Raw genomic sequence first — 16,348 nt, 5'->3', positions numbered from 1 at the left:
GTATCTGTGGATACACAAGCATACCCACGCCCCGAAGCGATAAGGTCATAGGGACCTTCCCATTGTTTAGTGACTAAATTCCGCACTCGAACTTTTGCTCGAGGCTGATGTGCCTCGTCTGCAGCTTGCAATGAGAGATGATGATTTAAAATGACAGGGTTGTTTGAATTCTGCTGCACTGTAAGATGATTGATGGTGTACAATGCTTTCTCCAACCGACTGTGCGGGGTCTCACCCTGCATTCCCCGTTTTTGTTTTTGAAGAACCCGCTTCAGAGTACCATGAGCGCGTTCTACAATAGCTTGGCCGGTTGGAGAATGGGGGATACCAAACTTGTGTGACACACCCCACAACTGTAGGAACTGCCGCACCTGCTGCGATGCATAAGCAGGACCATTGTCAGTTTTCACAGCAGAAGGTATGCCTAGAACGGCAAAGGCCTGCCTCCAGTGGGCAATGACATCACGAGCCTTTTCTCCAGTGTGAGCGGAAGCCCACATCGCAGAGGAGAACGTGTCCACCGTGACATGCACATACTTGAGCCGGCCAAACTCGGCAATCTGGGTGACATCAGTCTGCCAAAGCTCCAAGGCCCTAAGGCCTCTAGGGTTTACCCCTGCTGGTAAAGGCGGAGCAAGTGCATGGCAGTCGTCACAGGACTCAACAATGCTACGAGCCTCTGTTGGCGTTAGCTGAAACTGCTTCTGCAGAGTATGTGCATTCTGATGGAAAAACCCATGTGATGCCTTGGCCTGTGCGAGTGTATCAGGCTGGGGTGCTACCCACGCCGGATTAGCCAACTTGTCAGCCCTCGCGTTACCTTCTGCTACAAACCCTGGTAAATTGGTGTGACTTCTCACATGCAGAACGTAAAACGGATGAACCCGGGCCTGAATAGCACACCACAAGGTCCTCAGTAAATGAAACAAGGCAGGGTTACTGACCTCCTTCAAAACTGAGTGACCCAACCGCTGTGCGATATCAGCCACATAGGCAGAATCCGTGACCAAATTGAAAGGTTCCTGGGAAAATCTCTCAAATGCCATAACAGCGGCCCTCAACTCAACCACTTGGGCCGACCCATCCTGATGACCTTTCAGAACCTTCCACTCAGATCCGTCCTTCCAAGTAACAATGGCCTTTCCTGTTTTCCCCGAACCGTCAGTAAAGACGGTGGGTCCTTGCACAGGTTCCTGACTATTTTTGGGCCGCAAAGAGATCTGCATAGATTTTGCCACCTGCAGTAGCTTGTGGCTGGGCAAATGATAAGTGATCTGCCCTGAAAAGTTTTCTAGAGCACATTGCAGGGACACACAGTGTGCAAAGCTCCAGTCAAAGTCCTCCCGGGATATCGGGAGTATGATCTTTGCAGGATCCGCACCCATCAATTGCAAACACCGTTGCCGGCATTTCATTATCAACCGAGCAATCAACTCAGCCAATGTCGTTGCCGTCTTCTGCGGCTGATGGGGCAGGAAAACCCATTCCAAGATGTGCAAGGGATCGGACCATTTGTCACTCCATTGACCAATGATACCTGTGGGATGCGAATCTGGAGTGGTAACGAACACAGCGACATCAACGGAAAGATCAATGCGATAAACCTGACGGGCAGAAACAGCCTGCTGAACCTCCTCCAGCACCTGACGTGCCTCAGGGGTCAATGTGCGAGGTGATTTTAAATCAGAGTCTCCTTTCAACAGATCATACACAGGAGACAGTTGTGCATCGGTTAGTCCCAAGTATGGACGTAACCAGGTGATGACACCCATCAGTTTTTGAACATCATTCAGTGTCTTCACCGAGTGTGCAAATTGCACCTCCTGGTGTTGGATTGTCCGTTCCAGAATTTTGACCCCCAAATACTTCCAAGGAGGTTGCTGTTGAACCTTTTCTGGAGCCACCTGCAGCCCATGAGCATGCAAAGCATCGAGCAACCGAGGCTGAATCCTCAGCAGCTCATCCTGAGTGGACGCAGCCACCAAGATGTCGTCCATATAATGATACAGACGTGCATCAGGAAACTGCTTGCGAACTCCAGACAAGGCACGGGCCACATACCATTGGCATATGACCGGGGAATTGCGCATCCCCTGTGGCAGAACTTTCCATTGATATCGCTGTGCAGGCTCATCATTGTCAATTGCTGGCACCGTGAAGGCAAATTTCGGTCTGTCATCGGGATGCAAAGGAATTGTAAAGAAACAATCCTTCAAATCCACGATGAAGATCGGCCAGCCTGCAGGAAGCATGGTAGGCGATGGCATGCCCGCCTGCAATGTTCCCATGCCTTCCATGACAGCATTGACCTTCCGGAGGTCCTGTAACAACCTCCATTTCCCAGACTTCTTTTTGATGCAGAAAACAGGGGTGTTCCAGGGACTGTTAGAAGGCTCCAGACGACCCTGGTCCAGCTGCTCCTGCACCAATTTCCGAAGGGCGATCAGTTTATCTTGAGGGAGGGGCCACTGGTTTTCCCAAACAGGTGTATCCACCAGCCACCGTATAGGAGGCGTAGGACACTCTGCGCCCTTCGCTGCAGTGGCCCCCATCAAAAACCCGTCCCAATGCGCACCCCCCACGCAGATAGAACATCCCTCCCCCAGAGGTTAGCAGGAGAAGAAGTAACATAAGGCCTAATCCAGGCCGTCTGTCCCTCTGGGTTTGTGACCAGCACAGGCCGTTGGCTCACATAACACCGTGCTGTTCCCCCCAGGCCCGCAACAGACGTCTCCGCTGGATCCAGGGGCCAGTCCGGAGGCCAGGCGGCAAGGGAGAGAACCGTGACATCAGCGCCGCTGTCAAGGAGCCCGCGCAGGCGGATCTCTGACGGTGTTGCATCAGGGATGGAGAGGGTACACAGCATCTCGGGACGGTCTTTGGTCAGGACAGCAGTCCAGTGAACTTGAGGCGGCCCAGTGGATCCAAAACCGCCATCACCTCGCAACCGGTCAGTCGTCCTGCGCACAGAAGACTTAAAAGGCACAAGTTGAGCAAGCCGTGTCCCTTTTGGGATCGTAACAGGGGGTGTGGGTGTGGAAACCATTGCACAAATCTGCCCTGTGAAGTCTGCATCAATGAGACCCAGGTGCACAATGACGCCCTGAAGGGTGGCACTAGACCTCCCCATGAGGAAGGCGCTCATGCCTTCACCCAAGGGACCAAAGGCGTCCAGGGGAACCTTGTGCACCTTGCAAGAGTCTAACACGACTGTTGCTGCTGTGCAGACATCCACACCTGCTGACCCGCGGGTGCTGGCGACAAGCTGGCCGAGCAGACCTCCATGGGCTCTGGGGTCTGGAGAGGAACTTGTGTCTGAGCGCGCCCCCCCTTCGCGCTCCGCTTCCCGTTTCCCGGGCCCGGGAGTGCTTGGCCATTAACATGAACCGTCGCCTTGCAAACCTCTGCAGGATGGCCTGGCCTTCCACACCGGCCACAAACATACGAGGGAAATTTTCCTTTCTGTGCTTTCTTCCCCCGTTTGGTGCTCGCCTGAGCAGCACCCCGGGGCTGCTGCCAGCCCTGCGGTGCTGCCCAGACCGGCTGCGCAGCAGCAGCCCAAGCATCCGCCTTCCGAACCGAGGGGCCTAGGTCTGCACAGGCCGCTGCCATCTGTGAAAGTGTAGCCCCTTCAGGAAGAGCCTGTATGATTCTCTTGCATTCTGCGTTGCAGTGGATCCTAGCAAATCTCGCAAGGACCATTCGCCTTAGCTCAGGTTCTACCACCTGCCGCTCCACCGAGGCAGTCAACCTCGATGCAAAGTGCATGAATGACTCATCGGCCCTTTGAACAACAGTCAGAAAGGGTTCCATCGGGGCAGCCATTTCTAAGGCCTGGATCACAGCTGCTAAGCCTAACGTCCTGCACTGCTCAAGCACGAGAGGATTGTATCCCGCCTGCCCCTGAGGATCAACATAATTACCTGTGCCCATCAACATGTCAGCGGTAGCTACACGTCTGGGATCCTGCTGCCCCCGCGTAGCATTCTTCCGTACTGCACCGGCCACTAAAGCGGCCCACTTGTCCTCAAACACGTCAAATTCCACAGGGTCAAAAAGAGCCTGAGCCACAGAACGAATATCGAAAGGCGTCAGCAGGTTAGCAGCAAGTAATCGGATCGTCTGCATAACCTCAGCAGACCCAACACCATACTGTGCAACGGTGTCTTGGATTTCCTTCAACACCTTAAATGAAAAAGGCTCATGAGTGTTATGAGTAACACCCCTAAGCACAGGGAAAGCCTGAGGACCTCCTGGTAAGGCTGCATTATCCACTGTATCGTGTCCCGTAGCCTCCGGGACACTGGCAGCCCCTGGGCTGCGAGGCGGTGCAACATCACCGGACACCACGCCCCCCGCAGCATCAGCAGAGCCAGAGGAGCTTTCCCCTTGATCCGGCAGGCTCCGCGAGGGGCCGAAGTCGCACATCTCCTCAGCCTTATCCAGGACCTCCTGCCAAAACCGCCCGTGGTCCTTCGGACGCACGGTCACCTGGCAGGCAGGGAGGGTCCACAAGGTCGACTGGGAGGATCCGCGGCCACGGGGAGTCACCGGTCTCCCGCCGGCCGCGTCAGCAGTCGCGCTAAAGGTGAACACCCCAGCGCCCCGCTGTGCCACAGTCCCGGCCCCCGCGGCAGGCGGGGAAGGCGGAACCGAACCAGCCGGCGCCCCAGCGGTGCTGTCTGCAGTATCAGCAGAAGGCACCGCGGCGGGCGCAGGCGGAGGCGCAGACCGCAACCCCAGCGCAGCGCTCCCATCCCCCGGGACGGGGGAAGGACGGGGCGAAGAGGGAGACGCGGCGCGCGGAGACACGTCACCGCGGGACGACACAAGGGAGTCCGGCACGCCCCCAAGGAGCGTCGGACCCGCGCCGCGCAGCCTCCCGGTGGGCACCGCCCCCATCAGGCGGGACGGGGCGGGCTGCCCGCCTGCCGGGGCGGGGTCCGATGGAACAGTGACCAAGGCCCCGCCTTTGGCGGCCCCCACCGCCTGCGCATGCCCGGCAGGCCGCGCAGGCTCAGGGATCGGAGCGGGTTCCTCCTCAGAAGATGAGCCCGAGACCGGACCAGGCGAATGCGCCTGTGTCTTCCCCAGGGGAAATGTAACACCACAGTTCGGGCAATTCACCGTCACCGAGTCAGACGCAATCCGAGGCGGGGGCTGATCCACGGGCCCCCGTTCACCCCCGAGCGCCGGGAAGGCACAAAGAGAAAGTGCTTTCCCGCCCAGCCCACTACGCCTGCGGCGCGGGGCAGGGCGAGGCGGCCGAACCGGCTCCACCGACCGGATGCCTGAAGTCAGTGGCCTGGGAGCCCGAGCCACACCAGAGGAGGAGCCACCTTCCGGCTCACTCCCCCCGGGGCTAGGGGAATCAGGGCAACTGTACAGAGACTCGGCTTCCCCAGCATCCGCATCCAAGACAGATAGGTCCCCCAGAGAAGCCCGAGAACTGCCAACCTCAGACCCCTGCCAAATGGCATCCAGCCTCTTAAACAGCATCATCAGTGGCCCAACATCTTCAAAACGATTATCAAGCAGGGCATCCAGGAGGCGATCTCCCACGGGAGACCAATTCTCCCAGGAAAGGGCCTCAGCAAGATTGGGAAAGAATCCCTGCTCCCTTGCCCATAAAAAAAGCCTCTCAAAATCATCCCAATAAAAGGGAACGCGTTTCCGCTTCAGCACCTCCCTCCAAACGTCCAAAGCCACAGACTCCTCCCTAATGCCCTCAAAGCTCTCCATTACCAAAAAAAACCAGCAATAGACAACGCTCTAAACAAACAGAAAAAACCTCACCAAGTTCCCAGCCTAAGCTGCAATACACTTCGGCGGTCACCAGATGTCGCTATAGGACACGAGAAAGCAAACGCGAGCCAATTGCTACCTTGCAAGGCAAAAAAGAGAGCGTTTATTTTCTGACTCCAACTTTTATACTTCTCCAAAGGTGACAGTGGATTGGAGAGTGAACGGGCCACCTCTCCAAAGACATTGGACAAAGCACTAGTACATCAAGTCTCTCCACCCCCATGGAGGAATGCAAAACAATACATTATTTACAGAAACTGTGTGGGAAAGTTTCCTAATAGAATGTAAATTCAGAAGGCTTAAGAAAACTCAAGAATCAGGGCGACATAATGACAGTCAACTAACAGGAATGGAATACAGTAGTGCAAAAGGAAAATCAGTACCATCAGTGTCTGATGGGAGGAAGCTGCAGGAAAAGAATCTCTGAGAACTTTCAAACTCAGATTTTATTGTAAATTAGGGAGGAGCTTAGGTACTACCAGTACTATGGTTATTTTGGGGTTTTTTCCTGTAATGAGGACCCTAATACTATACTCCCTAATGCTGTACTTTGGACATAGTGGGACATAAGTACTAATCTAGCTTTAGAATTTAAAAGTGCACAAACAGCATGTCTCCATCTACTGTGGGAAGTATTAATACCTCCCTGTTTGAAGGCTGGCTGACAAACAGTGTGGAAAAAAAAGGGTTTTAAAACAGGTTACAATTTACGTAAGTTGTACTGCATTATATCCTTTCCTGCCGCCTCTGCCCACACAGTTGAGTTGAATGACAAGGCCAGAGCTCTCTTCTCTTTTCCACTGTATAAAATGTCCAAATTAGAATTCTTTAAATGACTTGTCATACTTGAGGGGCAAGAGGAGATTAACTTCATTAGTGCAGGAGTCCATATTATCTCCATGACCGTTCAAATTTAGCAAAGATAAAAATATTCTCTACTGTTGTTGCCCATTCACTCAGCTGCTTTATGGTTCTGGATTTGTAACAGTTAAGTGCTCATTTGAGCCACAGGTTTGAAGGAAAAGGTTAACTCCTTTTTAAGTCAGCTAACTCCTGTTAGGCTGACTCCAGCCTGCATTGTGTCCTCAGTTATCTTCATGTGTAGATTCTTGAAGGGAATGGCCCTCAATTCCTGCTGTGTGCACACTTTGAAACATGTTCCAAAGACTTGGAATGGTGCAGAAGGAAAAACTTGAAAATTGTGACTGGTGTTTTTTCCTTTCAGTTCTTAGTTATCTAAACCTCTTCAAATATTGACATTCTTTTTATCATATAGGTTACTTTTTTAATTGGCTGGATAAATTTCTTTTTTTTTTTTTTTTAAGGGATCTCTATTCTGACCACCAGTTTTGATTTGGTACAGTAAGAATTAAAAAAGAACTGAGTAGTGCACTTAATTTTTTTTTTTTGTGTTTTCATCACCAATTACTGCAGCTACTCAATCTAAACTTACCTTAACCAAATTTACAGCTAGGGTACTAGAAGAGGTTGGAAGATGGGATATGTATATAGAAGCATACTTAAAAATTTTTAAAAGCAGTAGAATATATTCTTTCTGCTGGTACTTGTCTTCACTAGTATTAATCTCAGAATACCCAGATTTTCTCCTTTATTTTAACTTTAACAGAAACAGTTTTTAATGTCTCCATCTTAAGACATTTGCATTCAAGAAGTGTTTTTATTTCAGCTTTTCACTTGGACATTTGCTATGGAAGTTAGATTGCCTTAAAGTCATGCTGCTGCTTTTGGAGCATTTTCTTTGTAGGCTTCATTCAGCTGTGTATCCTGTCACTGACAATGTCTCATCACAAATAACTGAATCCTTTTCTATAGCTTCTGTGAGGGTTTTGTCAGAGTTTGTTTAGGTGTGTTTGGTTTTTCTCCCAAGAATATACAAAAATGGCATTGTTAATTGCAGGATTTTACATGGATTAGTATATGTTACTACTGTATTCTGAGATTAATAACTGTGAAGTCTTGACCTCTAAGTACCTGTGTAAATTGTTTTGTTACTTGGCTTAGTCCCACAGACTTCATGTGTCTCAGGCTACATCTGGATTATGTTTTATTTGGCTAAGGGATGAGCAGTGTTGTTTCATTGTTTTTCTGTTGTGGTTGGATTTTCTATTATGTGATTCACATATTAAAATAGTTAAGGATGGAAATCAGTTGAATTAATAAAGGTTTGTAAAAGTTACACAGTTGGAAGAAGCTGTGGGTTGCTCAGTCCTTCTCTGTTAAAGTTTCTTTCAAAATTACTGGTTATATAATCTTCAGCTATAAACAGTTGCTCAATCCACCTGTGTGCCTGAAATGTGAGAATCATTACATATGGAATGTATTTGTATATACTAGGAAAGCAAAGGAGTGAGAAGTGATGATAAAAATCTAGTCCTCAGCAAGAGGATGGAAAAGTTTGGTCTTCAGCAAGATTATCTCAGTCTTGAACTGGATGTTAATGTTTGTAGTGCCACACCAAACCACGAAATCTGGCATTTGTGATGTGGCTAAGGATGTCTGTTAGCTTTTTCAGATACAGTTTCTTGTGATAAGTCTGATAACAGACCACATTTCTGTATGCCTCCTTTAAATTCAGTACTGAAATACTCTTACTGATAAGTTTCCCTTAAAGTGCTTCATTATAAATTCTGTACTCTAAAATTAATTTCTATATTGCATATATTTTGAAATTGTTCTGTATAAAATTGTTCTTAAACATTTGTCATTAAAAAGCACTCCATCAAAGTAGAATATTAAAAAATCTAAGTGACAAGATTCATAGATGAAGCAATATCTTAATATGCCAGGTAACACAATGACAGTTTTTTAGCAGACATCCATAAAATTGAGACTCTGGAATAGAATAATGAATTAGCTGGGTCAGTGATTAATCTTGCATATTTGTTTTAAGCTGACTTTTCAGTGGCAGCTGTGTTCTGTTCACCATAAGATAAGAGATTGGTGTTTAGACTCCTACATTCTCTCCAGTTTGTTTAAAAAACTGAATTAGACAGGGTTTTTTCATTGAACATTCCTTTCATATTTCTCTCCATTCTTTTTCTTTTTTCCATAAAATAATTCTCACCTCTCCTTGTGAGTTAAGAAATGGACATGCTTCCAGCAAATCTATTCTAGAAACAAGGTCCTTAATCCTTGAACTGATGCAGTGTGCAGCTACATTAAATACTCTGACTTCAGAGTCAATCAGCACTATTATATCACCTAACTTCTCCAAGTGTTAAGGGAATTCTTTTAGCTACTAAAATGTAATTTCTTACGGGATTGTATTATATGAGGTAAGATCCCTCATTTCCTAGTTATTTTAATCTGCAATTCATAAATACTGACAAAAGAAAGAAAATTATATTAACCTTAAATCTTGCACAGATAAAAGCTTTACTAAAACTCTTGCTAAGAACTATGGATATTGTAGTGGGAGACAGGCATTGCTTTATTGTAATCTTTTGCGAATAGATGATGCACAAATTAAAACAGTACTTCCCTTCAGACTGAGAAATGTCTCTTGCCCAACTGCTTATAAAAGTACCCCATCTTTGGGATTTTTTGAAGTTTCTTCTTCAGGCTTGATTGGAGCTCTGTCTTGGATTCATTTCTGAAAGCATGTGGTGCTTTTTATAAAATCACGAACAGCTGCATTGTAACTTGATTAAGAGACTACAAATAGTAGTTATTGATGTGCCATATGAATTCTTAAATTTTTATCTCAAATTGAGGTCCCAAAAGGTACAGAGCTACAGTCATTAAAATGTAAATAAATGCTTGTTGTGTGCCGTAGTTTAGTCTTTTTTATTTGCTTTCATTGTAACTTTTGAAGCAGACTCATACCATCTTCAAAACTGCAGAGCATGTATTTGTGCCCAAAACAAATGGCTGAGGGAAGACATTAATGCTTTTGCCTTGCCCAGTGATTTACATATTCACATTTCTAGCAAGTATTTCCAATTTTCTTAGCAATGCTTTACTATTGGTGGCATTATTAAATGTTGGAATTTCCTGTCTTCATAAAATGTCCCACTCTTACTCTACCTTTTGTTTGATTTCTTTTCTTTTTCATGGATTTAACACTTGATAATTGGCAATGCCTCAATAAAATGTTCTTTAGTTCAAGTTCATTTCAGGTACAAAATTGTCAAGTCTGTATGGTCAAGTCCTTTGTGCCTTTTTTATGTAAAATTTTGCAACATTATGCACTTGCATCTCAGTAAAATTTCTTATTTTCAAACAGCTTGTGTCTAATAATTCATGGCCAAGCAAACAGACTACCCTTTAGCTTATCTGAAGTAATATTACACTTGCTGTTTATTCAAGTTTACTCAGGACACCTGTTTATTTTGCTTGGGGAGAGGCTTCATGTCCATTTTGGGTCAGGAAGTTCTCTTGTGCTGTGTCCTGCTGCACCTCAGAGAGTAGTGCAGGTGTGTGTGCATATACACAGACTCGCCCTTTTGGCCACAGTGATTCTGAGGCTCCTACAGTCTCCACTTAGGGCTCTGGGATTTTACTCCAACAAGCTAGTTTTCACGGACTTTATTACACCTCTGTGTTTTGTATCAGAACAAATGGGCATTGTAACAATAGCAGTGACTTCTCCATTCTACTGTGGTAGTAAGTAAAGGCTTGTTTTAGGTCTTTAAAAGCACTGTTCAGTGTGGGCCAGGCTTTAAAATGCTCATACACACTTCTCTGACCCTGTAGTTGTAGCTGATTGTGGGGCAGTCCTGACTGCTCTTCAGGAACACCTCAGGAGTGCCTTCCAACAGAAGTGCTTTGGTACTGCTCATCATTTACTGGAGCATAAGGTGAAGTGGTTTTGCAGAGCTGTCTGGAGAACAGCTCTGACTTCTGGTCCGGGGTTTAATTCACCAGAACATGGTGTCATGGCACCGAGCTCAGGGTTCATCTTGCAGAAGTCACTGTGGAAAATGCCTCCCCTGCTCATCCACAGATAGCTTAGAGAAAGATTTGTTTCTCTGTGGTGTGTAATTTTTAAAGCTGCTACAGAGAGAAGAAAATGGGGAGATAGTTTGAATAGGATTTAGTATTAAACAACAAACTACTAAATAATAGTGTATAATAGATGATGTGTAAATACCATTTATAGATAGACCCATAAGAAGTAATGCTGATGTCAGGGTGTAGAGGGGAAGCTGTTGGAGCAGTGTGAAGGTGGAGCATGTGCACCATATCCCATGATAAGCAAGCAGTCATATGTCCCTAAATGTGCACTGTAACTGCATCTGACTTCCTAACCCCATCATTTCATTTCAAAGATTGCTAATTCAACTCAAGGACTGATTTTGTGGAAAGGAAAAAAAAAGCGTTTGATGGGATAATCTGTGGCTTTAACGCATGTCAGTATTTGAGTTTCTCATTTTAGCTTCTGAAATTCAGAATATACAAATTAAGTTATTTGTACATTGAGTGTTTTTCTTTGTTGCATTGCAATTCAAGTGAGTGATGCAGAAAGTCACTATGATCAGCATTAGAAATAAATATGCCATAACAGAAACTAATTTTGTTCCAGCTGTCTAAAATTTCAGGAAAAGCATTCTGTAGTGCTTCAGCTTTCAGAAGATTTAGACATTTGACATTGATACAAGTGTGTAATAGCTGCTTTTAATGTGGCAGAATGTAATGCTGTCTATAGAATACTTTCTTCCACCTAATGTGTTTCTACTTTATGTGAGCTTGTTCAGTCCAACACTGCAGCCAGAGAACAGCCTCTTGTGTGCAAATAAGCTTTCATCTATCACTCAAGTAACAAATCCTCACACCTGTTACAAGCTTGAAGTGCTGTAACCTGAGGTTGTTTCCCAAAGGCAATATTTTATTACAGTCAAGTTCCAGAGTTCAGATTTGCTTCAGAAACTTTATCCATTTTACTATGCTCTCTTACCATTTTGTAATTAGTCACCCACTGTACTGACTGCTTCTTACAACCTTCTTTTCATATAAAGCTCTAGAGACTGGTTTCAGCTTTAGATTTAAGTTGAAGAAAAATATGGAAAAATTCCTCCAGAAACACTTCAACAGTCTGTGGACTTAACAAATAATAAGAAATGTCTTTGCTGCTTTTTTGCACATTACTTTTGATGACAATCAAGACAACATATCACAAGAGCATGGGAAATACTTAAGTTCAAAATACGTGTTTGAGTTTAAATCAGAATCGAACTGCAGTCTGTGAGTGAGTAGTGGTTATTTTGTGCTATTTGAAATTGTTGTACACAGCTTACAGTGACATTAGTGTGTACTCTGTGGAAGGAATAAAGACAGTTTGAATGAGACAACTCATTTTCTTCAGGGGCTTGGTACATCTGACAGCTCCATGGGCCATTGGTATTTTTTTAACTTGTTTATATTGTGTAGTAGTTGGTGCAGCAAGCAGTGTATATGATTTTTATCTGGACTAGGAGCTTGGTGAAAGAGTGAAGAAAGTAAGTGCCACTTTGTATAACCATGCTGAGAAAGTGTTAAGCTATCTGTCTGCAATAACGTAAAGATAGGTATAAAGATGCCAGTGGATATGTCTGCAATTACTGAGGAAAGCACTACACTTCGTCAGGCAGTATGAAACATTAGTCCTGAGGTTGTGCTCATCTCCATGCACCAGCTGGATGCACTGCAATTTGTGAGAGATTCATTGTTGTCTAACCTTGAAAAAGCAACTTTAATGGAGCTGGCACCCTGGTAGGAGTCAGTCTGTACTGACAGGGTTCATCTTTGGGGAGCATCCTGAATCCACTTAATGTCAATATAGATACTAAATTCAGCTTTTAGCATGTGAAGAAGAAGAATGAGAACTGTTATTTTCTTAATAAATTTTAAATATTTTTAGCACTCAGACATTCATTAGGGTGAAGTGCTAGGAAGTAGGGGATTGATACTGACTGCCTTCAGGAGTCAAGAGAAGAGGCAATACAAGCTTCTCTTCCTGGTTTTAGCTTTGTTTTCTTGCTGGTTTTCAACACATAATCTCAGAGATCTCTGGAAGACAAGACTGACCATCTTGTTCAGCAGAATAACACCTCTTCCCACAGCTTCCTGTGTGCCCTGTCCCCCGCAGAGCTGCAGCGTGTGGAGAGTCGCATTCAGCCTCCCTCACAAAGCTGATCCTCAGCCAGATTTTGATCGCTCCAACGCTTTTCCTCCCATTTCCCTAGCAGCAGCATATGGGCCAGTCTGCTGAAGGCTGTCAGTTGTTTGTGCAGATAAAGTGCCTTACACTTTTGCACTAGTGTTCAAGGAAATTCCAAGCAGACAGAATTCCTGTTTGGATCACCAGCAAAAACAGGTGTTTCTTTGGCATAGTAAATTTAGTATTATTAATTTTGTGAAGGTACTAAGATTTTAACATTAAAATATGTTCTAAAGCATAATTAAAAAACAATAATTTGGGGATTACTAATTTGACATAAATCTACTTAATGCAAGTAGAGGAGAATTTGATTTTCTTTCTTTTCTCCAAATTGTAGCTTTTGTCAGGAGTGATAAGCCAAAACTCTTCAGGGGACTGCAAATCAAGGTAAGTAGTAGCCTAACTTTCTTGTTTGTGATGTTATGAAGAACTACATTTGGTGGAGACAGTTCTGTGGATTCTTTTCTATTTGCTGATCAAGTCATCCTTTAGTAGAGGACATATATTTTGCATTGCCAGTGTGAATTTTTAGAAGTTCTTGCTAGTAATATTGATTTGTTTACTGCTCAGTAACTGGTAGTAATTCTTTGGTGGTGGTGAGGTTCTGGTTTATTTTATTGTTGTTTGGTTGGGGTTTTAATCCAAAAAAATTTATTGTTATAGCAGATGGGAAAAGAATCTGAGGAATGTTTATATTCTGTTCTAACTTTATAGATATCTTGGATTTACTCAAGCTATTTTGTCATAGTTTCTCCTATTTTGTTCTCCCCTAGTTTTCTTATGGAGCTCCCATTTCCATACATTCAGTGATTCTTGGATTTTTCTTCTCCCTGTCAGAATTCCTTTGCTGTGTTCTATTGTGCTGGTTTTTCTCCATATACTTCAGACATCCAGCTTTATAAAAATGCATATACTGAATGGTGTTTCTTATGACTTGCATATATGCAAAGTTGCATAAGCTGCACTGCCTTAAGCTCCAGCAATTCTTTGCTTTCAAGATCTAATCTAAGACTTCACCTTCCTCTTAAAATCCTATGTGAACTTCAAGTGTACTTCAAAGATACACATCTTGATTCTCACATCTTGTGCTGCCATCTCTGTTGCCCAAATGGCACCATCTGGAATCATTTCATACTATGCATGGCTGCAATAAGTGATTTGTCTTCTCAGCAGCAGATTCTATGTAAAACAGATTTCCTCTGTCTGTCTCACGCATTCATGTCTCCATGTTCTCCAGTTTATTTCAAAAGCTTTTTCTCCTTCTGTACGTCTGGGTTTTTTTTAACTTTGTAGATTTATTGAACATCAAAGCAGTCTAGACTACAATTGGTATCAAGTATTACCAGAAAAAATGTGCAAATTAATCTCTTTATATTGATAGTAGAATTTCAACCTGTTAAAGTGACTCAGAATTTCTAAAATGGTAAAAAGGCTGTTGATCATATAAGAAAAATCATTCCTCATCAAAAATCTAGCTTTGGTAACTTAAAACAGTTGGAGTAAATCCTCCTTACCCTCCTTCAAAGCCAGGCCAATGGCAGTGCCCCTCTGCACAGGCAGTAACTGCTGTGATGCACCAAAGAGAACCAGGAGATGTTTCTGACCAAAACCCCCCTTCAATTAACCTGTTCCTCCACTTTCCTCTCTCTGGCATTAAATGCAGGTCAGAAGTCTGAACTGATTAAAATCACTTGAGAGCAGGGGCAGTGTTAGTATGAAGAATGCATTTGCTGATTAAGGTAACTGACTTTCCTTCTTTCCCCCCAGTATGTGCGTGGTTCTGACCCTGTACTAAAGCTGCTGGATGACAGTGGGAACATTGCAGAAGAACTGAGCATCCTCAAGTGGAATACAGATAGTGTGGAAGAATTTCTAAGTGAAAAATTAGAACGTCTATAAATCATTGCTTTCTGTCCTCTTTCCTTTTCATATTTTGTCATGGTAATCTTCTCAGATGAAGTGCACTACAATTGAAGAAACATTCCGGCATCTGTATTAGTTTTAAAATATCTGTTGTGCTGTACTAAACATCTTGTAATTAGAAGGGAAGCTTCAGCACACATATCTGACAACTTGACAAACAATAGCTTGTCTTTAACATTATTATTTCAGCTCTTAATGCATTTATCACTAAGAATGCTTTGTTTCAAAGTTAATTATGCAAATCTCAGTTTGTTATAATCAGATCTGTTTTTACAAATACTCTTAAAACTGAAGAGCTTCAAATAATAGAAATTATTACCATGCTTTTTGTCTGCTGCTCTTTCTTAAGGAATTTAGAACCAAATGCAACCTATCTCCCAAAGAAACTTGGCTACTAATGCCCTTTTTTATTTCTATTTGAACTGTCCTTTTATAGAAGCCTTGTTTACAGTGAGTACCTATTTCACAGGTTTGAAAGCTGATGGAGGAACTCATGCTCTGATAATGTGAAACATTTAGTAAGTACACTTTAGTGAAGACTACATAGAAAACCTCTGAGGTGTATGAAGTCAGATGTCAGGTGTGCTCTACATCAAATGTTTTGCTTCAGAAAACATGAGCTATAACTCCTTGAAAAGCTTTCCTTCCAACTTTCAGAAGTTTATTGGAAGTTTGTTTATTAAATTAATATAGAAACTGTTCTTTTAAAATGTGTATTTTTCTCAGTTGAAACTTACATGAACAGGGAATATAGACAGTATGTATGGTAATGAGTCAAATCCATTAAGACTTGTTGGGTTTTTTCCACTTAGAGTCAATAAATATGGTAATCAAGAATAATGTGAGTTTGGTTTTTTTGGGGTTTTTTTTTGATGTCTAATTAGCAAATAAGTGTTTGCTGTAATTGCTTCATGCTCACCAAATTTGGGTTGGATGGGTGTTATGCTATGACCTAAAGTGGTACACAGTTTTTGTCTTCATATATAATTTTATATCTAAAAAATTTAGCTATAATTTACAGACTTTATTTCCAGCTTTTGAGAAGAAATCATCAGCTTTATGGCATAGCAATAAACCTGGGACTGAGACCATACTGAAGTATCAGAAGTAATACCCTAAGGTGATTCTTCAGGCATAGTATTTGGAATTTTTATTCCTAAAATATTCTTATAAACTCAGAGAGAGTGTATGCAGCTGAGTCCTGTTTTTGTGAATATGCTCATGGTCTTCCAGATGACTTAGTGTGAGACAGCTACAACAGTGGTCACCACTGTCTTGCAGAAACACGATCTGCACATAAAATACACAGATCTTTGCAGCTTGTGCTGACTTACCAGAGTCAAACGTGGATTTGTTCTTGGGACACATGATGTGTTAGTCAGCAGATGAGCTACAACCAAAACATGTGGCATGACAACCCTGTATCCTGGTATTAAAAATATGCTGCCATCCACTGGTCTT

At 43.8% G+C, this 16,348-nt stretch overlaps 1 protein-coding gene across 1 annotated transcript in view; it reads left to right on the top strand.

Annotated features, from left to right (window-relative positions):
- Positions 1-15,724, top strand: part of SELENOF (selenoprotein F) — a 30,576-nt gene extending 14,852 nt beyond the window's left edge. Inside the window, 2 exon segments of the mRNA NM_001199765.1 lie at positions 13,302-13,351; positions 14,732-15,724. Of these exon segments, the coding sequence (NP_001186694.1) occupies positions 13,302-13,351; positions 14,732-14,863 (182 nt within the window). The 3' untranslated portion in view covers positions 14,864-15,724.
- Positions 15,725-16,348: the final 624 nt, after the last annotated feature.

This window comes from Taeniopygia guttata, chromosome 8, assembly GCF_048771995.1.
Source record: "Taeniopygia guttata chromosome 8, bTaeGut7.mat, whole genome shotgun sequence".
Lineage (NCBI taxonomy): Eukaryota > Metazoa > Chordata > Aves > Passeriformes > Estrildidae > Taeniopygia > Taeniopygia guttata.
This window is presented reverse-complemented; position numbering and strand designations above follow the sequence as displayed.